General features: G+C 54.5%; 2 protein-coding genes across 32 annotated transcripts in view; one reads left to right on the top strand and one right to left on the bottom strand.

Moving 5' to 3' along the window:
* Window positions 1-2,244, bottom strand: part of LOC105476367 (uncharacterized) — a 118,448-nt gene extending 116,204 nt beyond the window's left edge. For 5 of the 29 annotated variants that reach the window (XM_071075694.1, XM_071075692.1, XM_071075693.1 and 2 more), the window contains exon 1: window positions 434-2,244. In XM_071075694.1, the coding sequence (XP_070931795.1) occupies window positions 434-1,084 (651 nt within the window). In that variant the 5' untranslated portion in view covers window positions 1,085-2,244. The remainder of the gene's footprint in view (window positions 1-433) is intronic. The other 24 variants (XM_071075697.1, XM_071075695.1, XM_071075696.1 and 21 more) reach the window with 16 other exon arrangements.
* Window positions 738-27,413, top strand: LOC105476365 (ubiquitin specific peptidase 2). 3 transcript variants are annotated; one of them, XM_011732209.2, is made up of 13 exons: window positions 738-877; window positions 9,043-9,857; window positions 22,338-22,388; window positions 22,900-23,023; window positions 23,218-23,329; window positions 23,426-23,536; window positions 23,722-23,786; window positions 24,309-24,412; window positions 24,500-24,580; window positions 24,727-24,805; window positions 24,974-25,081; window positions 25,257-25,377; window positions 26,689-27,413. In XM_011732209.2, exons 2-13 carry the CDS (start codon window positions 9,084-9,086, stop codon window positions 26,855-26,857), a joined length of 1,899 nt encoding a protein of 632 aa, XP_011730511.2. In that variant the 5' UTR covers window positions 738-877; window positions 9,043-9,083; the 3' UTR covers window positions 26,858-27,413. The 3 variants fall into 3 exon arrangements, with proteins under 3 accessions (XP_011730511.2, XP_011730513.2, XP_011730514.2); XM_011732211.3 differs by lacking the exon at window positions 26,689-27,413 and adding an exon at window positions 25,683-26,379; XM_011732212.3 differs by lacking the exons at window positions 738-877; window positions 9,043-9,857; window positions 26,689-27,413 and adding exons at window positions 18,373-18,733; window positions 25,683-26,379.

The following is a 27,413-nucleotide window of genomic DNA, read 5'->3' as shown; positions in this document are numbered from 1 at the left end:
TGCAAGGGTTGATGGAGCAGCTGAAGTTGAAAACCTGGATTTGCCTTGGTACCCAGCTACCTGGTTGTGCAGTTTTCCTCATCAACATCCGGGGAGTGGGGAGAAGGTTACACAAAAGTAACGGGATCAGCAAAAATTCAAGTGTTGTCTCGGCTTTTTCTTGAAAAGACCAAAGAGAATTCCTTCCATTGACTCAGTGCCTCCATTTACCCACTCGGGCACTCATCACTAATCACTGGTCCCATGGAAGTAAAATGAGCGGCGAGTGTCTTTGAGAGTAAAGAAAAAGAGAAGAGGCTGAGGAACAGGACCTCCCCCAGTCCGGTGAGAAGGGGAGTGGGGGATGTTTAGCCTTCCCTAAAAACTGGAAGTTGATATGCCCCGGGGCTCAAGTTCCGAGCCTTCTCCCATGACCCCTCTTCTTTCCCAATACCTTCCAGCTGCCCCGTCGTGTGACATTCCAGTCCACCTCTGTTCCTGTTCCACCCACTCCAAACTCGCGTGCTTTTCCTCCACGTGGTTCTCTGTGTATATCGGTTGCCTGGGAGACCCCAGCCGGGCCGGGCTCTAATGACGCCACAATAGGAACAAGCCAATAGCCGTGACGCGACTCAGTGACGCGAGACGCGGGGGTGTGGCTCTGCCGGCCCAGGCGCGATGAGGCGGCTGCCCGCTGGGTGGCGCCGATTTCCCGGGGAGGTCCCTTCTGGGACCCCGGCGGAGGTGGGAGAGAGGCAGGCAGGAGCCGAGGCCGGGGAGCTCTCTGCGTCAGCTGCGGACTGCGCCGCGCCAGCGCCAGCGCCAGCGCCAGCCGGGACTCACCCGCAGCTCCATGCTTGTGCCCGGTTCGACTCGTCCATCCTCCAAGAAGAGGCAGGTACGTGCCACCTGTCGGGAATCGGGGAGGGGGGATTCGGGGATCAGTGCCGGTTTGGGGCTCAGAAAGTAAGGTGTTCACGACAGCCTGGGCAGAGTGAACACTAGAAATATAGGGAGAGAGCCGGCTGTGCAGGGACGCTCCAGCTGTGTCTGCCAGTTGTGTGAGGGCTGCCTGCTGACAGCCCAGGGTGCCAGGAAAAGCCATCTGTGTGTTGATCAGTGTATTCTAAGGAAATGCTGCTTCGGCGGGTCCTCCTCGCTGTGCCCTGGTATATCGGTGGTATGTGGCCCGAGAGTGACACTGACACCCCTCCCCATGTGTGCGTGCAGCTCACTCGCTGCTCTTAAAGCTCCCCGGGTTGTATCTGGTCAGTTTGCTAAAGGGGGTTGGGGGCATGGGGTGTGCAACAATTAAGCGGAAGGGGAGATTTTCCACCAATCCCTAACCAGAAAAAGGCAGCTTTGAAATTCTCACCAATCCCAAACCAGAAGCATGCACGCGGTGTTCCGAAGAGAGCAACTTCTCAACAGTCAAGGGAAGCCCTAGCCAACCCATTCCAGCCCTTCCCTGAAGAGTGAACATCCTACCTCCTGACCTGGCTGCCTTTAGAATGGGACTGAGCTGGAGGTAGTGGTAGGGGCTGCTCACCTCCCCCGGAATGGGCATGAGAACATCCCCCAGATGGACCCCGGTAAAGCAGAGGAAAGGAGAACTGACTGGACTAAGGTCGAGGCAGGCCCCTTCCTTTGATGCTGTAGATGCAAGTCAGACTAGAGTCAGAATGAGGACTGGAATGAGGGCGTCCTCTGAAGTGCATCATCAGGACCTGGGCTGAGTCAGTAGCCTGTGCTAAGACAGGGTGGAGGCACCAAGCTGGGTACTCCCAGTCCTGGGGGAGAGCCATCGAGAAAACGTCCTGGGAGCAGACAAGTGCACCAAGGCCAGAGAGGCTAAGAACCCTGTTCCTTCCTCTTGTGACCCTGCCCAGCCCGGCTCTGTGGCCCTGGAATCCTGAGCCCTCCCACAGGTAGAGTGGAACCACCCCAGAGGGGCCAAGCATTCTCCTGGTGGTCTGGGGGAAGCTGTGCTTGCCGTATTTTTCTAGGCAAAGGGGGAAGGAGCCCAAATGGGCTTGGCCTTTCTCTGCTTGGTGGACTGGACATCTAGGAAGATGGCAAGCCTTGTTTGCCCTTCCCGGTTATGGGACATGGTCAGTTCAAAAAACCTTGGGACTGTTCTCTGGCATTAGAAAGGCACACGTCCGGTCAGGAGCAGTGGCTCATGCCTGTAATCCCAGTACTTTGGGAGGCCGAGGCGGGCGGATCACGCGGTCAAGAGATCGAGACCATCCTGGCTAACATGGTGAAACCCCGTCTCTACTAAAAATACAAAAAAATTAGCTGGGCATGGTAGCAGGCACTTGTAGTCCCAGCTACTCGGGAGGCTGAGGCAGGAGAATGGCGTGAACCCAGGAAGCAGAGCTTGCAGTGAGGCGAGATCATGCCACTACACTGCAGCCTGGGAGACAGAGGGAGACTCTGTCTCAAAAAAAAAAAGAAAGAAAGAAAAGAAAAGAAAAGAAAGAAAGACAGAAAAGAACCCTTCCCCAGGAGTAACCTTCCTTTTCTCCCTAGGAAAGTTCTCCTGGTAAGGTGCCATTACTAATAATACCACTAATTATAATAAGTGGAAGTATTCAATATAATCATCATGTTTATTGAACTCTTACTATGGGCCAGGAAATTTACAAATATTAATTTATCTAATCCTCACAACTGAGATAGACCATTATTATTATTATTCCTGTTTTGTAGATTAAATAGCTAAGATTCAGAGAACTTAAGTGACTTATCCACTATTTTGGAGCCAATAAGGGAAAGAACTAGCCTCCAAGCCCAGGCCGAGAAGTCCATTAGAAAAGAACGTTGGACTGAAACCTGAGTACTAGTCCCCTTTCTGCTTCTGGCTATCTGTATATGCCCTTGAGCAAGCTGCTTTCTTTCTTTAGGTCTACTCTATCTCAAAATTAAGAGTGGGGCTAACAGTATGGCTTCTTCCTGTTCTCTAATCCTGTGACTGACTGCTCTGGAAAATCCACTTTCTCCGTCTTTTTGTCTCAAGTTCCACCCCCACCCCTCCGTGCTCTTTTCAGTCCTCTTTCCTCTTGAATCTCCCCATTGTTCCCCTTCAAAATGCCCCCCTTCCAAGAGTCCTTACAGACCTCCTTGGCTGGCACTGGCCTGAAAGGGCAGCCCCTCAAGGGTGGGTACGCCACTGCCCCTTTAATTCTCCCGGGGCTTGGAATGCAAGTGAGTTGCGCTCACCATCTCTGCGAGTGTGCGAGGTCAGATAAGATACTATATATATCGGAGTCAGTAACCTGAGCTCCGGATTACCCAGCCCGGAGTCAGGCTCCAGCTTCTGGACTTTCCACTGCATTCCCTGCCCTGCTGTGGAAGAAGAAGCCCCCAGCTCCCATCCAGTGCCCCTGGACACAGGTCAGTAGCTGCCCCTTTGGTATCTGAGCTTCTCTGGGACTCTACCTAGAGGAAAGACATCAGTGTATCTAGGATAGCATGTAAGAGGCCACTCCACTGGGCCTGGTGGGTGTCAGGGGCAAGACCAAAGGCTCCTCCGGAGGCTGAGAACAGAGGAAAGATAAGGCCCTAGAGGAGAGGGAAGGAGACCAGAGTTCTCCCCTGGGGAAGGGACACCAGGAGAGTACCTGGGCAGAGGTGGTTGGAAAAGAGAATTTAAGGATCCCAATACTGCCTAGAGGCCCATTTCTTTGCTTTGTCTTGGAAGCATAGAGATGCCCACCCCACTCACAACCCCAAATCAAGGAGCACCCTATAGAAACTGCCCTGGGCCCACCCACTTCTTCTCCACCAGTCAGGATTCTTGCCTTAATCTCCAATCTCTTTATCTTACCTCCTCCCCTCCCCCAGCTCTTGGGTAACTACTGGGAGCAGGAGAAAGAGAAATGGACCCAAATTCCCTTGGATGACCCCTTGCCAGGGCAGGCAAGAGGATTAAGCTGGTGGATCAGTGGGTGCTAGCCCCTGATAGACAGAGCCTAGTGACAGGCTGGAGAGGAGTGGGCCAGCCGAGGCCCTGGGGCCTGAGAGGAGTAGGCTGAGTTCAAGGACTGTTTGAGCATAAATATGCCCCTGCCCCCACAATCCCCTACTCTACCCACGTCCTCTACACCTGCCAGGATTCCCTCATCCCATCCTCTAGGACCAGACACTTGTGCCCAGATAGTGCAGCAGGTGACCGGAGCAGCTGGGAGGGCGGGTCAAAGTGCAGATGGAAGGAGACAGGGCCCCTCTCACCCGCCTTGTCCTTCAAGGTCAGCACATTCTGATGCTGTTAGCAAGTGGCTTCAGGAGGCTCTGAGGTCACCACTGTGGAGACTCCCAGCCACCTGGCGGGACTGGCTGGGACTCCCCACTCACCTTTTCTGGGCACCTGAGTAGGAGGGAAGACTTAACCCTGTTTAGGCATGCTTCTGAAACTCAGCTAGAGGTTCTCTATCCAGGCCCCAGTAGCAAAGCAGGCTTTCACCCTCAGAAAGCCAAGCAGATCTGGGCAGAGAGAAGCCATGAAGGCAGAGAGAAGCCTGGGGGCAGGGGATGGGTGATGTGGGGCATCACCCATCCCCTGCCCCCAGGGCCAGGAGTGCCTGGAATTCCTGGGGAGCAAGTTCCTCCCCTGGCTTGGCAGGTTAGGGAGCCCTTCACATGAGCAACAGGAAGTGACAGTGGCTGAAGCAAAGGGGTTGGCTGCCCCAGGGGGACGGGGTTCATTTTAAACCCTGACTCACCCAGCATGGGTACCTTGAGGAGTGGGCCAAGCTGCAGCCAGGGTAGGAGGCTAGGGACTTGCTCATAACCAGGCCAGGGACCCAAGGCTCTGAGCTGGGGTAGATGCTGCTGCCAGGGAACACACAGGGGCTTGGCACAGTAGGTGAAATGGAGGCTTCCTGGACCATCTCGCGGCCGATCAGTATTGTTCTAGGGCTCGAGTTGCACCTGGCTTCACTTTCATTCGCCTGCAGTGGAAAATCCAGAGGGCTGCTCCTGCCGGAGTCTGTACACCCCATGTACCTAGAGGAGAGGGAAGGAGACCAGGGCTCTCCCGTGGGGAGGGGACGCCAGGAGAGTACTTGTGCAGAGGTGGTTGGAAAAGAGAATTTAAGGATCCAGGACTGCCTGGAGGCCCATTTCTTTGCCTTGTCTTGGAAGTGTAGAGATGCCGGAGGGCGGACACCTGGATCCTGTGGAGGTCCTTCCCTCAAACCCCACCTACAGGTCCCAGTCCCGACTCGTCCCATGGAGAGCCAGGGAAGAGTGAAGCAGGGGTCTGGGCTTCAGGCCAGCTATAGCGGACAGAGCATAGAGCACAGGTCCAGCCCAGCTCTGCCACTGGTCCCAGTGTGACTTTGGGAAATCCACATCACTCCCAGCATCGCCAATTTCCTCATCTGCAAATGGATATTATAACAGCACCTACCGCTTAAAGGAGTCGGGAGGGTTCAGTGAGTTAATACACTGTGTCCCAAGCCTTAGTGCAGTTTTAAGCTTTAATAACTTCAGAAATACAAATGCTAAAAACTTCATTTGAAAGTTTCCATATTTAAATGTCTTATATATTTATTTTCTAATTGTGAATGTTTTTTTAATTTTAATTTAAATAATTTAATCTGTCCAAAGAGGTGTGTAAGTTGGAGACATTTATGTCTGAAAGAACTCCAGCTTAAACCCACACTAAGACTTTTTGGGGTGCTCTGTGTATGAAGCACACCTAGAAGAATGTGTTACATGGCGAGGGCCCATGAGAGCTGATGTGAGGCCGCAGAGAAGATGGACTCAGAAGCTGCATGTGAAGTACTCAGCATGCCTGGGGCCTGGTTCAGAGGTGACCAGCACCAGCCGGCTGGGGTGACAGCTGCTTGGCTCACATGTCCTGACAGGAAGCCCAGGCCTCTGTGCAGAGGAGTGCTGCTGCACCTCCCAGGAGAGGGAAACTGTGCAAAATGACAGGAATCTCTGACAGAGAAGGAAGGGTCCAGACACCTCAGTGAAGATGGCCAGGAAGAGGAGCTGGGCAGGGGACTGCCCCCGTTGTCCAAGGTGGCGGACACCTGGGGAGGCGCTGCCTGGAGCTGCGTGCCTGTACTTGCCAGCTCTGGGTAAACAGTGAAAGAAGCTGGGCAGCAGGGGCCCCGCACTGGGCAGGGAGGGGTATGGGGGATCCCAGCCAATCGGCTTGCCTCCCACTGTCCCATGAAAGGGCCATTCAGTTCAGGCTGTTCCTGTGGCAACAGGGAGACTCGCAGCCATGTGAGTGCCCATCCTGTCCCTGTCTTGCGCGGCGAGACTCCGACCAGGGCCTCAGCCCGCTCTCCTGCCCATAGTGCATTCTGTGGCCTCCAGGGACAGCTGTGCAGGTAATGCCAAGGGGCACCAACCCAGGCTGTGCCTTCACCTGGAAGGTGCTAGGACCTTTGAGAGTGAAACTGGGGGTTGTGGGAGGGGAGAGACATGCGGAAGGCCCCCACCCCAATAGGAACCCTCTCCCCAGACGTGGGAACTGTAGCTAGATGTCAGAGCCGAGAAGCAGCTTCCATGGAGTATTAGTGATGGCATGACTCTTAGGGCCGCTGGGAGGAGGGGGAGGGGTCTGGCAATCACCTGCCAGATGGAAAGGAGAGTGGGGATTTGGGAGCCTTCCTGGGAATCTGTGGGCCAGAGGTGTGGCCCCAACTCCAGCTCTAAAGCCTTTCAGAGCTGTCTGTCGCTGTCCTCTGGACCTTGTTTGGCCCCAGCACTTCTGCGTCATCAGCAGGGCCAAGGGATGTCACGGGCTTGGGGCGCTGCCCGTAGAATACCAATTCCCTGAGAGCCTTAGTGTGGAGGAGGGGGAGGGAGAGCTGTGGGGAGGAGCCATGAGCTCATACCCTTGTTGTGGGGGTTGTATCTGATTGGCTGCCTGGTGTCCCAGAGCCCAGCTCCTGAGACCTGGAATCTCTTTGACTTTGCATTATTGATAGAGTTCTCCAAAGCGAAATAGAGCAGGACTGGGCCTCCCACCCCCACCTTGTGCCTCTGTCTGTCTCTCCCGCTACGGTTTCCCTCTAACCCTGTGTAATGTCATCCCCCAGTTACCTTTCCCTAGAAAGGGGTGAAAGTTGTGCTGGGCACAGTGGGCAAAGAAGTATACATGGAGGGCCGGGGCCCCCTGGGCCAGGTGGCAAAAGGACAATAAGATGGACCAGGCCTTTCTGATGTCAGCCTGGGCTGAAAACTGCTGGAGTTCTCAGGCAGGGTCAAGAAATGCTGTTCTGGGTCCTATATAGAAGCTACCTGCTCATCTCTCACCCCTGTACCTACCCCAAAGCCTTGTGTGGACTGGGATTCTAGAGCTTTCTGCCAAGCCCTTGCATTTGGGGTTTGGCACCATCTCCTCTCTGCCCTGATGGGCTGGGTTGCCCAGCCAGTGTCTGCTGAGTGGCCAGATGTCTGCCCACTGCCTGCTTCTCTCGCTGGGGGCTGCATGGGGAGGCCTGGTGTCCCAAGCTGAGGCTAGAGGCTGGCCAGGCTGGGAGACAGCCAGCCCTGATATTATCATAGACCTGCAGAGGGCAGAGCCAGGCTGCCTCGCAGTAGCTCGGGGAGGAGATGGTAACCACTGTCATTGTGGAGCCCTTCACGTGTTGTTATCTCATTTATTCCTCACAACAGCCCTGTGAGGTAGGAATTATGAGGATGGTGGTTTTACTCATTTACAGATGAGGAAGTTGGGGCTCAGAGAGGTTGCATGATTAGTGCAAAATCACCCAGCTAGTCTATCACAGGGCAAGTCCCACCACTCTGAGAGTCCTGGATGGCTCTGCTTCCGTCCCCCTAGAGAGCCCCCCAAGAGCCCCTGATGCCCTTGAGGACAGGCTTCTGACCCTACTTGCTCCTCTGCCACTCCAGCTCTATTGGATACAGGCTGCATGTTTACGGCAATGGAAGGCCTCCGGGGGTCCCCAACTGACCCTAAATCTGATGAGGGGGTGGTAACTCAAGGTTAAGTGGAAAGAACACTGGCCAGGATTTCAAAGACCTGGATTCCAGTCCTGGCTCTAATGGTGTGTGGCTGGGGAGAAATAAGCACCACTTTTCCCATCTGTACAACAGATAGATTAAAATTCATGATCCTCTGGGGCTTTCAAAGCTCCACATTCAGCAGTTCCTTCACTAGACCCTCCCCAGCTGCTGGACTGGAACAGGGAAGGACTGGGAATGCCACGTGCAGTGCAAGATTTGGGACTGTAGGGGGCCCCCTTTGCACAAACATCACCAGGACCAATTTGGGATCCGGATCCATGTCGGTAGAGGAACCCTGTGTTGGTAGAGGAACTCTTGGGAGGCCCAGGGCCCTAACTCCACTTAGAACAGAAGCTTAGCTCAGTGACATGAGAGGGTTCTACTTCACGAGTGTCCCTCACTGTGGGACCAGCAGCAGATGCTGGTGTCTGGGGAAAAGGTCTGGAGACCACGTTCTGGCCCCTCGCTGTTGCATGCTCACTCACGGCCTCCCCTGCCCACCCACACCCCATTACTTCCTCTCCTGAGCCTCCTTGGCCTCACAGGGGATCTGACCAAATGATCTTCAGGTCATTCCAGCACAGTCTAGGTTTCCAAAAAGACACCTGCTCATCACATAAGTCAGAAGGGACAGAAGTGGTCTTAACTCCTGAAATATCCAGCATTCTCAACCCAGGGGTCTGTGGCATCCCCCCAGCTCAAGAGTTTCTGCAGTTGCTGAGGCAATGGGATTTGAGCTGGAAGACTGCACGGCTTGGTGGGCTGTGGACGTCGGGTAGCCCCTGCTTGTGTGTTTGAGTCTTTGAATGGCCAGGATGCGCTGATTCCCTGTGTGGCATATAAAAGCCACCTCATCCCTTGCACTCTCACTGAGGCGTGAACACACAGGTGCAAGCAAGCCCTTGTGCACACCTGTGTGCATGTGTGTTTCTCAGCAGCCAGCCTGTCTCTTGTGGAAATGGACTAGGAGCTCTTAGGTTCTGGCCCAGCTAGGGATGGGGAGCGGGTCTGTGGGAGCCTGACACCTGGCAGGGCCCTCTGACAACTACTCTCCTTGTCTTTCAGCCCATGAGGCTCCCAGTCCCCACTGAGTGCGACCCTGAAGGATGTCCCAGCTCTCCTCCACCCTGAAGCGCTACACAGAATCAGCCCGCTACACAGATGCCCACTATTCCAAGTCGGGCTATGGTGCCTATACCCCCTCCTCCTACGGGGCCAACCTGGCTGCCTCCTTACTGGAGAAAGAGAAATTTGGTTTCAAGCCGGTCCCCGCCAGCAGCTTCCTCACCCGTCCCCGTACCTATGGCCCCTCCTCCATCCTGGACTATGACCGGGGCCGCCCCCTGCTGAGACCCAACATCACTGGGGGAGGTAAGCGGGCAGAGAGCCAGACCCGGGGTACTGAGCGGCCTTCAGGCAGTGGCCTCAGTGGGGGCAGTGGATTCCCTTATGGAGTGAGCAACAACTGCCTCAGCTACCTGCCCATGAATGCCTATGACCAGGGGGTGACCCTAACCCAGAAGTCGGACAGCCAATCAGACCTGGCCCGGGATTTCTCCAGCCTCCGGACCTCAGATAACTACCGGATAGACCCCGGGAATCTGGGTCGCAGCCCCATGCTGGCCCGGACGCGCAAGGAGCTCTGCACCCTGCAGGGGCTCTACCAGGCAGCCAGCCGCCCTGAGTACCTGGTGGACTACCTGGAGAACTATGGTCGCAAGGGCAGTGCATCTCAGGTGCCCTCCCAGACCCCTCCTTCACGAGTCCCTGAAATCCTCAGCCCAACCTTCCGACCCATTGGCCGCTACACGCTGTGGGAGAAGGGAAAGGGTCAGGCCCCTGGGCCCAGCCGCTCCAGCTCCCCGGGGAGAGACAGCATGGTGAGTTTACCCTTGGGGACCGGGGATGGGCTGGGGAGGCAGCCACTGTTGCAGAACAGCCAGGCTGAGGGCTTGACTCCCAACCTGACTGATTGACGGCAGCCGGTGGCTGCTCCTGGTGGAGACAAACAAGAGAGGTCATCCCAGCACGTCTGGTGCCCCTGGGGCTCCGTGCCGAGGGGAGGGGCTTTCCTGCTCTGCCTAGAAAGCCCACTCAGGGCCTGTGCACTCGAGGACAGTCCAGTAGTGTTCTCAGGAATGCTCCGCTGCCCCCAGTGAACCACTCTTCTCACCTTCTCCTTTTCCATCTGAGATGCCAGTGCCTCCTGCAGGCCCTGCCCCGACCTGGGCTGGATGCAGGGGCCCCAGACCACCAGTGCACCCAGTAGCAGGAGGGCGTCCTTGCTGCGGTTACATCTCCCCTCTTGTGCAGGTTTTATTCCCTAGCCCCGAGGCCTGGCTTTATATTTGGACATAAGACATTAGGGGAAGAGGGACTCTCCTCTGAGTGACACTGGCATGCTCAGGACTAGGGTATCAGACAGCAAGGCTTATCATCTGGCTTTGGAGAAAGTAGTGGAGAAATTTTTATCTAGGGCTTGAGACAATCCAATACCTCTATTCCAGCCCTGCCTCAGCTGGAATGAGAGAAGAGGCTCTGCTGGAGACTGACCAAGGGCTGGCATGGCCTTGCTCGCAACTAATCTCTGAACGCACCTCTCTTGGGGCACTGACGACATCTGCCTTTCTGTAGTTATTAGTGTGCCCATTAGGTGGCAAGCTCTCAGAGGAGGAAAACGAAATCCTATCTCTAGATCCCCTGCCACGTGCCTCCCACAACGGGAGCTGACCTGCTGATTGCATGGATGGATGGATGGGTGGGTGGTGGGATAGGTGGGTGGGTGGATACATGGGTAGTGGCAGGTGGACAGATGCACAGGCAAGCATATGGACAGAAGGGCTGGGTGCTGTGTCTCCTCCATTACCTTACATACCCCTCCCTACTGCTAGGACAAGTACATTTTGAAAACAACAGCCTGCCACAGCAAGAAATGCTGCTTGGAGGGCTGATCCAGACAAATGCAGCAGGGGTTCAGGACTAGGGGCAGGACCTTGAAGCTTGCATAAGTAAACATCTTGAGAGGGCAACTTTGATAATATTACTTAGGGAGTCTTGGCTTTGCTGTGCCATCTGTGAAGTGGCACAGGAGATAGAAATGCTGGTGCCTCCCAGAACTTTCAGAACCTGACAAGGCAGGGCTGGATCCACTGTAGAAAGGAGTGGAGAAGAGACATGTGTCACAACACAGCTGGCCTGGGGGGAAAGTATCAGCTCTCAGGGGGCCACATGCTGGGCTTGTGGTGGAGCAGGAGTCACTTGGACTCGGCTGGTGCTGTTCATCCCCAGGGCAATTAGAATATGGCTCTCCTCAGAGGGGTTTGGGTCCTAGAAGCCTCTGCAGGGCTCCCTCCCCTTGCTCAGAAGAGAAGGGTTGTTGCATGGTCAGCAGTGCTCCTTAAAGTGGGGTCTGCAGACTGCCTGTGTCAGAGTCACTGCAGGGCTTAACGATTCACCCAAACCCACTGACACAAACTCTCTCGGGATGGGGCCTGGGAAGCCGCTCTTTCCACAAGCTCTTTGGGTGATCTCTAGGCCTGCTGAGATGGAAAACCTCACCACAGACTAAACTACAGACCCATCCTCAGCCCCAACCATGAGAGCAGTCAGTATTCCCCTTTACTGGGGGTCAGATTCCACTGGGAATCTGCCTCCTCCCGGCACAGGCATGGCCCAACCCTCCTGGGAGTCTGCTGCCCTCCACCTCTCCAGAAGGGACAACCCTGGCTCCTCCCCACGGCTCCAGGGCCAAGGTGAAGGGAATTTTGAGAGAGGATCTCAAAGAAGTGGCAGATTGCCCTGGGACAAACTCTGCCACCCTCATCCAGAAGCAACTCATAAGGCGCTTTAGCCGGGAATGCCCTGCAGTTGAGCTAGTGTTTCATTCTGAGCTCATGCCCCAGAAGATACTGCCAACCAGCAGAGGCCTCTCCAGGGTCAATGGTACAAGACCTTTATTTAACCTCACCCCGCTCTCTCCACCCCTCTTATCCTCATTTCCTGGAGCAGAGTGCATCTTGCTGAGGTGAGAACAACCCTGCTAGTGGGGCCTGGATCACTTCTTTCTAAAACTGGGTCCAGTTTCTTTCTAGATCTCCATCTGGGGATCTTGCCTTCTGAGGCACTCATTTGTGGTGCTCAGTTGACTAGCAGTGTGACCTCAGATAGGCCCCTTAGCTTCTGAAGCTGTGTCCTCCTCTATAAAATGAGTGATCATAGTTCCCACTTCATAGATTACTTGAGGAATGAAAATATAATGTATGTCAAAGGGCCTGGCACGTTGCCTTATAAATGTTAGTCCTCCTTGTACCCTTCCGGTGCTTTGGGAGGCAAGAGATGTGTGTGAGCAACAGTCCCTGCCCTCAGTGCCTTCACAATTCACTTAGGGAAATAAGTTTGTTTTGTTTTTTTGGAGATGGAGCCTCGCTCTGTCACACCCAGGCTGGACTGCAGTGGTGTGATCTCAGCTCACTGCAACCTCCACCTCCCGGGTTCAAGTGATTCTCCTGTCTCAGCCTCCCAAGTAGCTAGGACTAGCGGCATGTACCACCACACCAGGCTAATTTTGTGTTTTTAGTGAGACGGGGTTTCACCATGCTGGCCAGGCTGGTCTTGAACTTCTGACCTCAGGTGATCCACCCGCCTTGGCCTCCCAAAGCGCTGAGATTACAGGTGCGAGCCACCACACCTGGCCGAGAAATAAGTTATTAAATAGGTACAATGGGAAGGCAGCCCTGGGTGTTCTTGAGTGTCACAGGTGGAGGGAAAGGGAGAGGTCATCTGAGGCTGGGACAGGCTGCTCGTGACCAGTGGAAGGAACAGTTGGCTGCTCTAACCTTGGATACCTATCAGCTGGGCTGTATTTCCCAGACTATAAAAGGGAACAATCACGCCTGCCCTGCCCACCTCACAAGCATGCCGTGAGGCTCAAAGCAAATAATGAAGGTGGAGGAATGTGAAATCAATAAAATGCTGCGGAAGAGGTCATTTAAACTTAAGGGGGGAAAAGAGATCATAGAAAGGGGTCATTTGGCAGCTGACTAGAGTAGGAAGTCCCCCCCGTACCAACCCCGTGGGAGAAACAGAGGTAAAAAAGTACATCCTGTGTCCCAGGGGGTTCTCAGGGTAGCTGACCGGAGCGACAGCTGGCATTCATTAAGGGAGGTCAACAGCAGGCTGTGACCAGGGAGAACGGTTCTAGCCAGACTTCTTTCCCTCATTAACAGTAACATTCAAAACGAACCTTTGAATATCACAGACTCAGCTGAGCATGAGTACAGAGCTGGCGGGGGCGGGGGGGAGGGGGCACCACATAAATTCAGAATTATCCCCTCCCCATGCTTGTGTAAGCACCAACAAAATGCCAGGCCAGGGGGGTGCAGCTCAGCACTTGTATAACGAGGGCCTCTCCTGAGACTCCACCTTCTGCTTAAAATGCAGAGAGGAGGAAAAGTGATGGTGGAAAAAAAGCATTCACTACCGCCAGTGGGGACTCCAAGTCAGTCCAGGTGGTTCAGCCCTGCAGAGAGCCAGGAGCCCCAGTCCCAACCCTGTCATCTCCCCACTCCGCCCCACCTCTCCTGTTCCCGGGGCCTATGGAAGGACAAGCTGTTCCCACTGAGCCCTGCCAGGGCTGCGCTTTAACCCCTACAATCCTTCCTAATCCCCCTCTGCTCCACCCTTCCAGCTGCTCCTCCCTAGTCCTGGCATTCTGCCCGCTGGCCTCTGCCCAGCCCTTGCCCCGCCCTGCCCAGGCTACCCTCTCCTCTCCCCAAGAAGAGCCAGGGGTTGGCCCAGGGCCCTCCAGAGCACAGTCAGCAAGCTGGGCACCTGCAACTCGGACGCAGAGCCAGGGCTGAGGCTCAGAGTCTGGCCCAGCCTATTCTCACCCACCCAGTCTCTTCAACACCCTTACCCTCTGCTCCAGGACCTGTTTCTAGGAGCAAAAGGTCTGGGAAACTGAATACCTGGGTCCTATTTGCCACTGGGGCTGCTGACTCATCTTCAGAAGCCTTGGGTTCCAGCTGTTCAGTGACAGAGAGATTATATAAGCTGAGGTCATGTGATTTTTCCCTCGGGTGGGACTTTGGACTTGAATGCTGCCCTGCAGTGAGCGGAGGTTACTCCAAAGAGAACAAGTTGTGGATAGCAGGGGCTGTCCTGGAGCTCCTAGGTGAGAAGTACAACTCGCCTCTCGTTCCTCGTGTTCTCGCTCCGTTCACGCAGCCATACTGGCCTGCATCCCTGCTGCCTTGTTTGTCCAGCTTGGCAGCCTGAGATCCTGGGGTCTGTCCTCGCCTACTCCCACAAAACCAGGTTCACTCAGCCACCCTGAGGAGGTTGAACTTCCTGAAGTCATGAATCTGTGTTGGCAGCATGAGAAGGTCACTAAAGGACCTTAAGCCAGAGGGACCCCTTGACCAGGAGCTATCCTAGCTGCTGCGAAGGAAAGGGCAGTGGGTTTGTGGTTTGTGACTAGAATCAGCAAGACACTGATGTCGCCATCCCTTGCAGACCGGCTGTGGGCTGTATCCTGGCTGTTAGCCTTGGTGCTGCCTTATCCAGGCTCAATTTCTCAATCGGTGCCCAGCACCATCCTCCCGCCTCCTCCTCCACCCCCACTCCAGGATGTCTTCATGAGTTAATGTGATGCTGGGGTGGGGCTCAGCAATGCAGAAGTTAATCCAAGCCTGGCAAAATGTTCCTTGCCCCTGGGGGAGCCGCTCCACTGACCACCGGCTGCAGAAATGAACGCCATGTTCAGAGCCCACAGCTGCACACGTGGCCCCTTGTACCTTCTCACCTCAATATATACATAAAACCAGCACCCCGGACAGAGATATATGCAAAAGAAGGAGGTGTGTGGGCCTCTGGAATCCAGCTGGTTCAGGCCAGACTGCCTGGCCTCAAAGGAGTGCAGAGCTTTTGGCCTCTTGGGGTCCATGTCATGCAGGGAAGCAGACCTTCCTACACAGAGTGGGGAGGATAGGCTGACCCTCTCTCCCCAAGGTGCACTGTGGGGCAAAAGCCCAACCCTTAACAAGGACTCAGAGCCCCTACCTTTTCATCCATCAATCAATCAGGCCACCGGTCTGTCCATTTGCTGTGGTAATCGCAGGCACATGCTGGGAGCCAGGCTTTGAGACATCTGCCTTAGCCCCAGCAGTGTCCCCAAACCCTGGCCCAAGCTGCCCACGCAGATCTGAGAGAAGCAGGATACTCTCAGTCCCAGCCCTCATAGAGCTAGCCCTGACTTTCATTTATATCACTCCATCTCATGCCAGGAAGGACTTAAGGTGAAAACAATTACTTATCCTACAGGGGAAGCAGGCCAAGCCCAGGTTCTGAGGAACAGCAGTCCGGATGCAGGAATGAGCCCAGCTCAGATTAGCTTAGTGTATTTGAAGTACAGAGAGTCACTGAGCCAGAGCCGGATTCAGATGCCAGAAGCCTCTATCCTTTGTATCCATCCCACTCCAAGAATGGCAGTGAAGAGAAAGGGTCTCACAGAGACCTGGCTGGCTGAGAGATGAGCCAAGGTCCTTTGTGGCCGTGTCCTGCAGCAGTCAGACCTGCTTGACTAGACTGGACCCTGTGTGGATTCTTTCCTCCCACCCCAGACTTCTCAAAGTGCTCCCACACTAAAGCTTTCGCCTCTGGCCCTCCCTGCTCCTAGCAACCCCTCTAACCTCCTAAATCCCAGGGAAGAGGGAGAGCAAGCTAGCAGAACACCCAGATGTCCTGGGTGGGAGTGCTTACATCACTGTGTCTAAGTCATGGGGAAACAGGCCAAATGCTATAGTGGGTGAGCACCTCTTGGGCAGGTCCCCCCAAGCCCAGCAGCACATGTGTTCAACATGCAAAACCAGACTCACACCCCACCCTCTGAGGCTTAGTGGGACTCCCAGGATTCCCAGCAGAGCCTGGTCTGGCCCTCTTTAGAGACAAGATCAACACCGTTTTTTAAGAACCCACTAAGAGAACCGAACCCACAACCCTGCCCTTGAGGAGGTTTCGGTGTGCTGGCACAACCATGACAAGCCACACGCAATCTAAGACCATTTATAGGACTCTTTGAAACACTTATAAAACAAAGATAAACATATTAAGATAAATTAACACCATGCAAACTGAATGCGCATAGACTGAAGATATGCAGTAATGGAGAGTTTAGAGCTGGGTGGAGTTAATTAGGGAAGTCTTTTGGAAGATGCAAATTTTAGGCAGAATTTACAAGTAGGTAATTGGCAGAGAGCAAGAAGTACATCTCAGAATTTCCTGTTAAAAGCGTGGGTTTTGCTGTAAGACAAAGCCCCACATTGTCATTTATTAACTTTGCAGTCCTGGAAATTCATTTGACCTCTCTAGGCTTAAGGTCCTTCACCTATAAAACAGAGGTAATAGGCCGGGCGCGGTGACTCACACCTGTAATCCCAGCACTCTGGGAGGCTGAGATGGGCGGATCACTTGAGGTCAGGAGTTCATGACCAGCCTGGCCAACATGGTGAAACCCCATCTCTACTAAAAATACAAAAATTAGCCAGGCATGGTGGTGCGCACCTGTAATCCCAGCTGCTCTGGAAGCTGAGGCAGGAGAATTGTTTGAACCCGGGAGGCGGAGGTTACAGTGAGCCAAGATTGTGCCTCTGCACTCCAGCCTGGGTGACAGAGCGAGACTCTGTCTCAAAAAATAAAATAAAATAAAAAATAAATAAAATAGAGGTAGTAGTTACTACAGCATGATGTTATTATAGAAATTAACTGGGATAATATATATAAAACCCTTAACCCAGTTCCTGGGATCTAATAAGTACTTAATGAGTGGCAGTTTTGGTTTTTCAGCAGAGGATAAGCACAGGCTGGTCGAGAGCAGTGGTCAGAGAAGACTGAGGGTGGTGGGCCTTTGGACAGACAGCCTTGGAGAAAGGCTACCTGAGGCTTCGGGACTGGATGCAAGGGCAGGTGCTCTAGTTGTGATCAGATGATCAGATGCAAACATTGCTTCAGATGGTGTAGGGCTGGCTTGAAAGCGTCTGGCTGGAAAGGAGGCTTGGAGAAAGGCTGCTGCAGTTTGTCCACGGTCCAGGTTCAGTCAGAGTCTGGGTGAGGACAGTGACTGTAGAGATCACCCGTCCTCACATGCCCACTCTCACTGATCACAAGCAGACTGCCTGTGGTTCCTGTCCCCTGCCCCCTCCTCCCACCACACTGCTGGCACACAGGGGAGGGGGCAACTGTCCCCACTCCTCTCTCATTGGCATGAAATTGCTGCTTTGTGGGTGGCCTAGGGTACCGCCATACATGTGTCCTGGACACAGTCCCCATGTAGCTGTGGTCATGTGTGCGTGTACATGTGGGGATGAGCACACCAGAAGGAACAGAAGGAGCCCACAGATGAGTAACAGCATACACTGCTGCCTCTTGGAGTATTTTTAAATGCTAAAAATACTGGCTAAAAATAGCCAGCAAGCTCCAAACAAGACACTTTCTCTAGGCAGATTCGTGAGCTTCCCTGTTAGGTGGAGGGGTGGAGCATCAGAAATGAAGCCTAAAGACCCCTGATCTTCAAGCATGGCTGTGCTTAGGGTCAGAGTAGAACACTCGCCCCCGTGCCAGCTGAGCGCCTATTTCCCCACTATTTATTACTTTCTTCCCAGCTCCCCAACAAGTCAAATTTGAGAGTGGGTAGAGCTGGAGCTGGGTAATTGGTTAGAAGAGACCAGAAAAGAAGCCAAGTGAGAAGGTGACCTATTGGGCCTTATAAAATATGGGCACTGCCTCTCTTGAAAGAGGCCAGACAGGACTGTTACGAGGAGGGCAGCTGAGCCCCTAGGCCGTGCAGGTCTATCTTCTTAACCTGGGCCCACTGACCTCCACTGACTGCATGAATTTGGGCTTCACCAGGGCCTGAGCACCCCCAGAACGCTAGACAAAAGCTTGTGCATATGCGTATTTCGCCCTGAAGAGAGAAAAGCTTTCATCACGTTCTCCAAATGGTTTGCAGCCCCCCAAGAGTTAGGAAGTGTAACGCTGCCTTCGGGGAAGTTCACCCGGTTGACACTGGGTCTTGGGGAGACGTCCTCTACGGGCCCCAAAGATCACTTATCCTGAGCTAAGCCTCAACCCCGAGGCCGGCCAGGGCCTCCGGGCTCCGGTCCTGCCTCCCCCGCGGGCCTGCCTCGCCGGGGGTCAGCGGGCTGGGGGGACCGCGGAGCGCGGGGAAGGCCCGGCGGGGGAGGACCGACCTTGCTGCCTTGTTCGGGTCCGCGTGCTGGCGCCGGGGGCGGGACGGAGGCGGGGTGGGGCGGGGCTGCGGGCCTAGCCCCGCCCCAGCGCTGACGTCGCTGAGCCCGAGGCGCCGGCTCGGCAGCCAGTCGGCCGGAGCGCGAGAGCAGGGACCCGGGCGGTTGGCGGCGCACGCCGGGGAGGTTGAGGCGGAAGAGCGCGCGTTCGGGCCCCGCGGTAACGGTTACCTCCGGGCGCCGCGGACAGTGTCCTGTGGCGGTCCCGCCGGCTTCGGCGTCTGGACTGTGGCACCGCGCGGGGACTCCCCCCGCGCCCCAGCTGCCAACGTTAAGCGAGGGCCAAAGCCCGCCGCCCGCCCCCCAGCATGCGCACCTCGTACACCGTGACCCTGCCCGAGGAGCCCCCCGCCGCCCCCTTTCCCGCCCTCGCCAAGGAGCTGCGGCCGCGCTCCCCTCTCTCCCCGTCCCTGCTGCTCTCCACCTTCGTGGGGCTCCTGCTCAACAAAGCCAAGGTACGCGGGCCCTTTTCCGGGACCCCCGCGCCGAGAGCCTGGGGTCCCGCCTTCTCCCTGGCCCCTGCCCGCCACGCGCCCCTAGGTGAAGGGACGGATTCTTCCCAGCCCCCACCCCTCCTTTCCCAGGGTCTCCTGGCAAGGAATGCCCCCTCCCCAGGTGATCGCACGCTTACTCGCGGTCCCCTCCCCTGGTGGATGTCCGACGAGCCCCACTTTCCCCCTCCCTCTCGGTGACCCCGGCACCAGGTGGTGGCTCTTGGCCTCTCAATTCCTGGCACCTATCAGGACAGGTGCAGGAAAGCATAACCTTGACTGGGTCTCGGTCGGTGTGCTAGGGCAGCACGCTGGACCCTGCGGGGGTATTCCTCCGAGGCCAAACCCCGGCCAGGAAGGCTGGGCAGAAAGGGGCCGCCTCCCCCTCACTGTCCACCAAGGACTCTTTCCCAAGGGTTGGTGACGGGGGTCCTTTGACCCTGTGAAGGGCAGAGGAGGTGCAGACAGGTGACAGAGGGTAACTTCCCCTTCCTTCCGTCCTCTCCATTTCTGCAGCGGGCAGCGGGTCCCTCCGAGGAAGCAGCCCCCAGGGGAATGCCAGGGCCGAGGCTGGGCGCTGCGGCCTGGGGAAGGGATAAGGGGCCCGAGCTTGACAGGTCTTATGTAACAGGCACCAGCTCCCATGCTGGCAGTGCGTGCCCTGCCCCGTGCCAGGGCCACACCAGGCTTCCTAGCTGCAGCCAGGACTTGAGGCGACCCTCACCACACAGGTGAGGTAGGCGGGAAAGCCCTTGACTGGGGTCTCGAGTGTGAAGACACAAACCTCGGCCTCTCCTACCGAAGGGTGCCCAGATGCTACCTCCGCATTCACCCAGGCAGGGCTCTCCTGAGCCCCCGCTCCTCCTCTAGAGGTGAATGCTATTTGCTGACGGTGGAGGTGCCATCTGCTCCCTGCAACAGTGCTTGCTACTGAGTCAAAACTAGGTTTGCTGATGGCTCAGCGGAAGGAAGACTGGGTCCAAACTTTCTCAACTCTTTGCACATGTGTCCCAGTATAACACACCTGGGGTCATTCCCTTCTCTGGCTTTCGCCAAAAGAGGCTGGCTGTGCAGGGTCTCCCACCTTCTGAAGTTCTAGCCCCTTTTCTCTCTGTCGACCCTGAGGTAGGATTGTTTGTCCTGTAAGAAAGGTCACTCTGGGGACATTCTGTTCCCCTCTGAAATGAAAAGTGCTGACTTTCCCTGGAGCTCCTGATTTCCTATTCTTGGCAGAAGAATATCTGGCTGGGCATAGAGCAGCCCCGCTCCCCCATCCTCTGTCGCCCCCACTCCTGTTATCCACCCACCTTCTACACAGAGCACCTAGAAATTGGCATGTGGTTTTCAGCTCAGGAAATTTTAGACAAAGGCATCAACTCCCACCCTAAAACATAACAACTAAGGGCCCTAACGATGCCTTAAAGGAGCTTCTCCCTTCTCCCCACTCCCCAGGCCAACAGAGGGGTTAGATCGTCAAGAATAGTAATCGTGGGTGACAAGGTGTCCTTCTTGCCCCTCACTGCTGGGTGAGAATTAAGTGTCAACATCTTAAAACACCACAGGAGTGCTTCTGTAGACAGATGACTCCGTTTTCCCATTTCCCCACCCCCATTAGCGCTGAGTGACTGTTGTCTCAGCTGAGGGCCTGCTTTGGTGAACATTGACATGGTCACCAGTGGTAGAATGCTTTCCCCTGCAGCCTGTTTAGACAGATGTCATCTGAGGCACGGGGGCTAAGAACTAATAAAGCACTGCCAAAAATAGACGTAAGGGTGGGTATTCTGTTGGGGGCAAGCTTTAACATTTAGTTCCGAGTGGGCAACATGGAGACTTTCGCAGCATTTCACCTATTCTGGAAAATGCTGAGAAGGTCTTTGTCCCAGGGAATTATCTCTGTTGCGGCCCTCTTGTTACTGTCAATAAGTCAGATTCAGATGTTGTTTGGGGCCATATACTGCCAGCCCTAGCCAAGTTCTCCAAGGATGCTTATATCCCACCTGCTGCCAATTGGCTTTTCTCTCTAGCTGCAGGTTTAAACTGGGTCTCTTTTCTGGGTATATTTTTTTTCCCTACCTGTTAGGGCTAGCCCTGACAGCTGGCCAGGAAGGGATCCTCTTACTTGTGGGATCGGTAAGGCAGTTCTTGAGAAAAGCCCTCCTTCAGCCTACTCCTCCCCCACCCACCCCCCTCCCCGCCCCCCCCCAGCTGACAACCTCATGGGCTTTGAGCTGCTGACAGCCTCATAGGCTGTCAGCACACGGCATGAGTAATTTTAGCTGAGTTATTTCAGGCTCCTGTTCTGATCAGGGCTGAGCTGGCCCCACGCATGCCCCAGTGTTGCTCCAGAGTTGCCTGCTCCCAGTCCCCTCCCTGAGAGAGGGGGTGGCAGACTCATCTGCAAACTGTTTCTTTAACCCTTTGAGCCTGAAGGTTTTCTGACTCCTTGGAGATATGCCCAGGATTAGCCAAGAGACCTTGACAAATAAGCTCAGAGTCCTCGATCCAGCACCTGTTCTCTCTCCAGCCCCCTCACCCGCCTCCGCTATAGGGCCAACAGCAAGAGTGGCACTTTCAGCCAGGCCCTTGCCTCTGCGGGCCCGATCTGCCATCTCCAGGATTCCCAGCCGGTGGCCAGTCAGGATGTTGAAACCTGAGCCAGGCAGGGAGGATTCTCCCAGCCTTTAATCAGCCCTTAGGAGCTGATCTCAGCTGGAAGGAATTTCACCTGTCTCTGGCAATTCAGAATGGCAGGCTTGCTTGAGTTTTTCCCAAATGAAGATCGAAACTCAAGGTGTTTTGTTATTTAACTTTTCAAAACCTCCTCAAAGTGTCTATTATGAGAGCTACTTTATATATTGGACTTCTAGGAGTACAAATATAGGTCATTTGAGATAGCACCTGGATTTGGGACTCGAAATTTCTTATAGTAAGGAGTCAATATGTACCAAATATGTGAATTCCCAGTCTCCACTATAGCAGAGAATGGAGAATAACATAAATACGGGGGACAGGGAGATACATAGTCAATACATACTCAATAAAGCAAAGCCCTGAAGAATATTTTTGTTGGGTGTTGAAAATAACAGGCATTTAGGCCAGGCACGGTGGCTCACGCCTATAATCCCAGCACTTTGGGAAGCCGAGGCGGTTGGATCACCTGAGGTCAGGAGTTCAAGATCAGCCTGGCCAATATTGCGAAACCCCATCTCTACTAAAAATACAAAAAATTAGCTGGGCGTCATGGCACACACCTGTAGTCCCAGCTACTCAGGAGGCTGAGGAAAATCGCTTGAATCCACAAGGTAGAGGTTGCAGTGAGCTGAGATCACACCACTGCATTCCAGCCTAGGTGACAGAGTGAGATTCTGTCTCAAAAAAAAGAAAGAAAATAACAGGCATTCCTCAATTCTCTTTCCTACAAAGTACATAGACGGGTAAAGTTGAAGAAAGAATATTATGTGTGGCCTGCTGCCTGTGACCCCAGCTGGTTAGAAAATTGAACAGGAGAGCCCAGCACAGGCCTATCATCTTTGCTTCCACCTTATCGCCATGTGTTCTTTGCTTGCAGAATTCTAAGAGTGCCCAGGGTCTGGCTGGTCTTCGAAACCTTGGGAACACGGTGAGTTCCTCCTGGCCTGCTTCTTCCCCAGGCCCACCCCCTACTATCCTGACTGGAGCCATATAACCAGAGTTCCCTCCTGGTTGTGGCTGACTCCCTACCCATTTAGCCAGTTGGCACTCGCCCTTGCCGGCTGGTGTTTCACAGAATTGCTGGGCTGTGCTTTACCCATCCCCAGCAGGAAGCACTGCTAAAAGGGAGTTGCCCTTTTACCCGTCAGCCTGCTCTTCTCCTGGATCCTTCCCCTCAAGGACACCCATCACTTCCCACACACTTCTGTCCGTCGCGTCCATGCCCTTTTGTGCACCCCTATAGTAAATAACCAATTACGTTACCTATGCCTGGAGTGGGGATTTGCCTCACTTCACCCCTTTCACTTATGAAAAAAGGAACTTGAGGCTATGAAAGGATTCATTTCTAGGTAGATGAACCAGAGAGCCTCTGGTAGTAAGTAACAGAGGTGAAGGTGGGACTCTCATCTCCCCACTGATTGCCTGGTCATCTCTTGCAGTGCTTCATGAACTCAATTCTGCAGTGCCTGAGCAACACCCGAGAGTTGAGAGATTACTGCCTCCAGAGGCTCTACATGCGGGACCTGCACCACAGCAGCAATGCACACACAGCCCTCATGGAAGGTGAGGGGCCCTCTGTCACATGCCCCTGCCTACCCCTGGATGGTCCTCCATTCCACTGGGGCTGTTCTAGGAGTTGTGTCTTAGACACTCCTATCCTGTCTTTCTTTCTCTGCTTGCTTTTTGTTGGGATTCTAGTTTCAGAGTTTCTTATAGAAAATATCTTAGCTGTCCTATACACTCTCTCCTTCCAATAGAGTTTGCAAAACTAATTCAGACCATATGGACTTCATCCCCCAATGATGTGGTGAGCCCATCTGAGTTCAAGACCCAGATCCAGAGATACGCACCACGCTTTGTCGGCTATAAGTAAGGGCCTTGCAGACATGTCCTCCAGGGTGGGTGGCAGCAGGAGCAGGTTCTTAGGATAAGAGGTGTTGCTCACCCTCCTTCCTTTGGGTTCAGTCAGCAGGACGCTCAGGAGTTCCTTCGCTTTCTTCTGGATGGGCTCCATAATGAGGTGAACCGAGTGACAATGAGGCCTAAGTCCAACCCTGAGAACCTCGATCATCTTCCGTAAGTAAGAGGAGATGCTGTGGGGAAGCAAAACTTTTGTGAACTCGAGATTTTTACCCACCACTTTGGGGTTAATGATTTGGGAAGAATCTGATTTACTTTTGAAGATGAAGGATCTAGATTGACAGACCCTTAAACTTAAGTTTTGAGCTTTGACCGAATTGTCTTCTCTCTCCGGTTCCCAGTGATGACGAGAAAGGCCGACAGATGTGGAGAAAATATCTAGAACGGGAAGACAGTAGGATCGGGGGTAAGCGCATGGAAGAGAAGATGCTTATTTTCACTGTTGCCTGCTCTTGCCTGAGTGGAGCATAAAAAGCCCTAAGAATCACTCTCCCAGGGAAGCCTGTTTCTGCCCAGTGTCCAACAAACCAAAGCAGGAACAGCAAGAAAGAAGATGCTGTGCAGGCCAGGCATGGTGGCTCATGCCTGTAATCCCTGCACTTTGGGAGGCCAAGGCGGGTAGATCACCTGAGGTCAGGAGTTCAAGACCAGCCTGGCCAACATGGCGAAACCCCATCTCTACTAAAAATACAAAAATTAGCCAGGAGCTGTGGTGGGAACCTGTAATCCCAGCTACTTGGGAGGCTAAGGCAGGAGAATCACTTGAACCCAGGAGGCAGAGGTTATTGTGAGCCGAGATTGCGCCACTGCACTCCAGTCTAGGGGACAGAGCGAAACTCCATCTCAAAAAAAAATAAAAGATGCTGTGCAGAAGCCCATGCTCTGTTTCCTGTATTTCAGCATCTCATGGCCTTCTCTTCTTCCCCAGATCTCTTTGTTGGGCAGCTAAAGAGCTCCCTGACGTGTACAGATTGTGGTTACTGTTCTACAGTCTTCGACCCCTTCTGGGACCTCTCACTGCCCATTGCTAAGGTATGCACCCCAGTTGCCCACCTTGTTGAACTCCCTCTCCCGTCCTTTCATGTTGACCTCTGACCTTTGCTTTTTTCCCCTTCCCAGCGAGGTTATCCTGAGGTGACATTAATGGATTGCATGAGGCTCTTCACCAAAGAGGATGTGCTTGATGGAGATGAAAAGCCAGTAAGTCACCCTTCAGTAATAGCAAGAACAAATTTCCATGGGACCTACTGGGAAGAGGCTGATACCAGCAGATCCAGCTGAGGAGTGACTGGACTGGGGCCCTCTGACTTCCCCCACAAGTTCTTTCTGTTTGTCTTCTCTCTCAGACATGCTGTCGCTGCCGAGGCAGAAAACGGTGTATAAAGAAGTTCTCCATCCAGAGGTTCCCAAAGATCTTGGTGCTCCGTATCCTTAAGATCCATCAGGGCTGGGACATGACTTTCAAGGGGGACTGATGACAAGGGGCCAACAGGTGAGGGGAGCAGAGTCGGAAGAAACAGACCGTGTAGGCTTTCCTTTTGTTGTCTGCCCTTCTGCATTGGTTTGACTGTCCTTGACTCACGTCAATGCCAGATCTGAAGCGGTTCTCAGAATCCAGGATCCGAACCAGCAAGCTCACAACATTTGTGAACTTCCCCCTAAGAGACCTGGACTTAAGAGAATTTGCCTCAGAAAACACCAGTGAGTATCTTCCAGTAGACAGGGCAGAATGAAGACGCAGGTGTGCAAGGCCGGAGGGAGGGCAGGAGGAAGGGGCGCTGCCAGCACCAGCTGCTGAGAGACGCGGAAGGAGAGGCTGGAGGGAGGAAGTCTGGGCAGGGGGGCCTCTGGGGCTTGACGGCTGCCTCCTCCTCAGACCATGCTGTTTACAACCTGTATGCTGTGTCCAATCACTCCGGAACCACCATGGGTGGCCACTATACAGCCTACTGTCGCAGCCCAGGGACAGGCGAGTGGCACACTTTCAACGACTCCAGGTGAGAGCCAGGGCAGGGCTGGAAGCCCCTGGCTGGAGCCAGCCACCCTCCCCCACCCCCACCACCCTCCCCCACCCCCACCACCCTCCCCCACCCCCACCACCCTCCCCCACCCCCACCACCCTCCCCCACCCCCAACCCCCCACGGCTTACACCTAGAATGGATGGGAAAGTTCAGGGCCACGAAGCCGCTGCCCGTGGGGAGCCTCCCTGAAAGGCCGGCCGGCTTCGGGGGCACCGGAAGAGGCCGGCGCGGGGTCTCCGGGTCCTGCCCCCTCTCCGGGCTGACTCCCCACTCTCCGCAGCGTCACTCCCATGTCCTCCAGCCAAGTGCGCACCAGCGACGCCTACCTGCTCTTCTACGAACTGGCCAGCCCGCCCTCCCGAATGTAGCGCCAGGAGCCACGTCCCTTCTCCCTTCCCCGTGGTGGCCCCGCTCCCTAAGTTTCTTAAAAAGACAAAAACAACAACAACAACAACAACACACAAACCTGACGAGAAAAACAAACCTGAAGCTGCCGAGCAGGAGTGGACGCAGCCTGGTCAGGGTCTGGAGCAAGCAGCCGGGCGTTCATGAGCTGTGGCCCGGCAGGGAAGATCGCCTGGACGTGGAGCCAGCGTCGCCCCGTGCCCTCGGCGTCTCCGTTTGCATTTGTAAACTTGTGGGCTTCCTATGTGTCAGAAACAACCGCGTCTGTGGAGAGCAGGCCCTCGCTGCGCCGCTGCCCGCCGCAGTGCCCGCGCCTCCGAGGGGACAGCGCCCTCTGGAGCTTGCTGGGAGCATCGCCGCCTGGACGCCCGCGCCGCGGAGGAGCCGGCGCCCATCTCCACCCGCACCGCTCGCCGGTCCAGAGCCCGAAAACACCCATGAGCCAAGAGCCCTCTTCACGCTGCTAACTCCAGGGGACAGACGAAAGGACATCTTTGGAAAACGCTGGTTTTGGTTTTTAAAAAGTCCAACTTTTTTTTTTTAATTTCCATAACTAAAGTGTTCAGACTGGAGTGCTCTCCTTCAGGCCTCTTCATAGCTGGGACATTGCACTGGTCCTTTGTTTTTCCAAGTACAACTTTTCTAATGCTAGCCATGGTGCTAGGTGGGCGTTGGCCAGGCCCCAAGCACAGCCACAGTAGACCTGGGATCTAAAACAAGTTTCTGTTTGGGGGGTTTGGGATTTTTTTTTTTTTTTTTTTTTTTTTTAATGTTATGAATGGAATTTAGTTGCCTCCAAGAATTGTGCCTTATAGCATTTGGGGACCAGGGGGTAACTGCCCCTCCCTGAAATATCCCTCAGCCTCTTCCCTTTTCCCCAGTGCCATGTTCACACCCGCCCGGGAAAGGGATCCTGCCCTTAGCCCTGGCTCGTTGTGCATTGCAGTGAGGCGAAGAAGAAAGCAGGTAGGAGATTCCTTCCAACGGTGCATCAAGTTCTTCCCGCCTAAGTCCTCTAACCCACCCCTGGTCTGCTCCCCAGCTGTTTGAAGGATAGCACAAGCCCCTCGTCCCTAGAGCTTCTCTCCCCTTTTATTTATTCTCTTAATACCCCTTTCCCTCCGGCCTTCCTGCCCCCGCCCCTTTCTCAGAGCCTCCTAGACAATAGGCCCTTTGGACCGAGTTTCTCAGGGATGCCTAGGCCGCCCCTCAGCCCTTCTTGGCGTTGGTCTCCAGTCCTGCCCTGGGAGCTGGAGTCTGGGTATTTGGGGCCATCTTGCCTCAGTTGTATGGTTCTTACCTGTGGGCTCAATTTTGCCCTACATAGTTGGACAAAACTCTGTGCTGTCCTAGCGAGTAAAGCTGTTCACCCACACAGCTGGGCCCGGCTTGTGCCCCGTGGAGCCTGGCACGTTCCAGGCCCCCAGGTGGAGGCATCAGAGAAAGACACCCTGAGTTTTACTGGCCTGACACCCTTCTCCAGGGAAGACCTGTGAACCTGAGCCCAAGGGCAAGTGTACACTTGTTTACTGTGTAAGCAAGAGTAGAAGAATGTCTAATGTACAGTGGAACCTTGTACAGAATAAATAATAGCTTTGAGAAATCA

This window comes from Macaca nemestrina, chromosome 12 (assembly GCF_043159975.1).
Source record: "Macaca nemestrina isolate mMacNem1 chromosome 12, mMacNem.hap1, whole genome shotgun sequence".
NCBI lineage: Eukaryota > Metazoa > Chordata > Mammalia > Primates > Cercopithecidae > Macaca > Macaca nemestrina.
The sequence above is the reverse complement of the archived record's forward strand: the minus strand, read 5'-3'. Positions and strand labels throughout refer to the sequence as shown.

Bases quoted from the DNA above. Each gene is read 5' to 3' on its own strand.
- LOC105476365 (XM_011732209.2), top strand. From the start codon at position 9,084: ATGTCCCAGCTCTCCTCCACCCTGAAGCGCTACACAGAATCAGCCCGC. The intron at 23,024-23,217 runs GTGAGGGGCCCT...TCCTTCCAATAG, and splicing joins ACACACAGCCCTCATGGAAG to AGTTTGCAAAACTAATTCAG. The intron at 24,413-24,499 runs GTATGCACCCCA...TCCCCTTCCCAG, and splicing joins TCTCACTGCCCATTGCTAAG to CGAGGTTATCCTGAGGTGAC.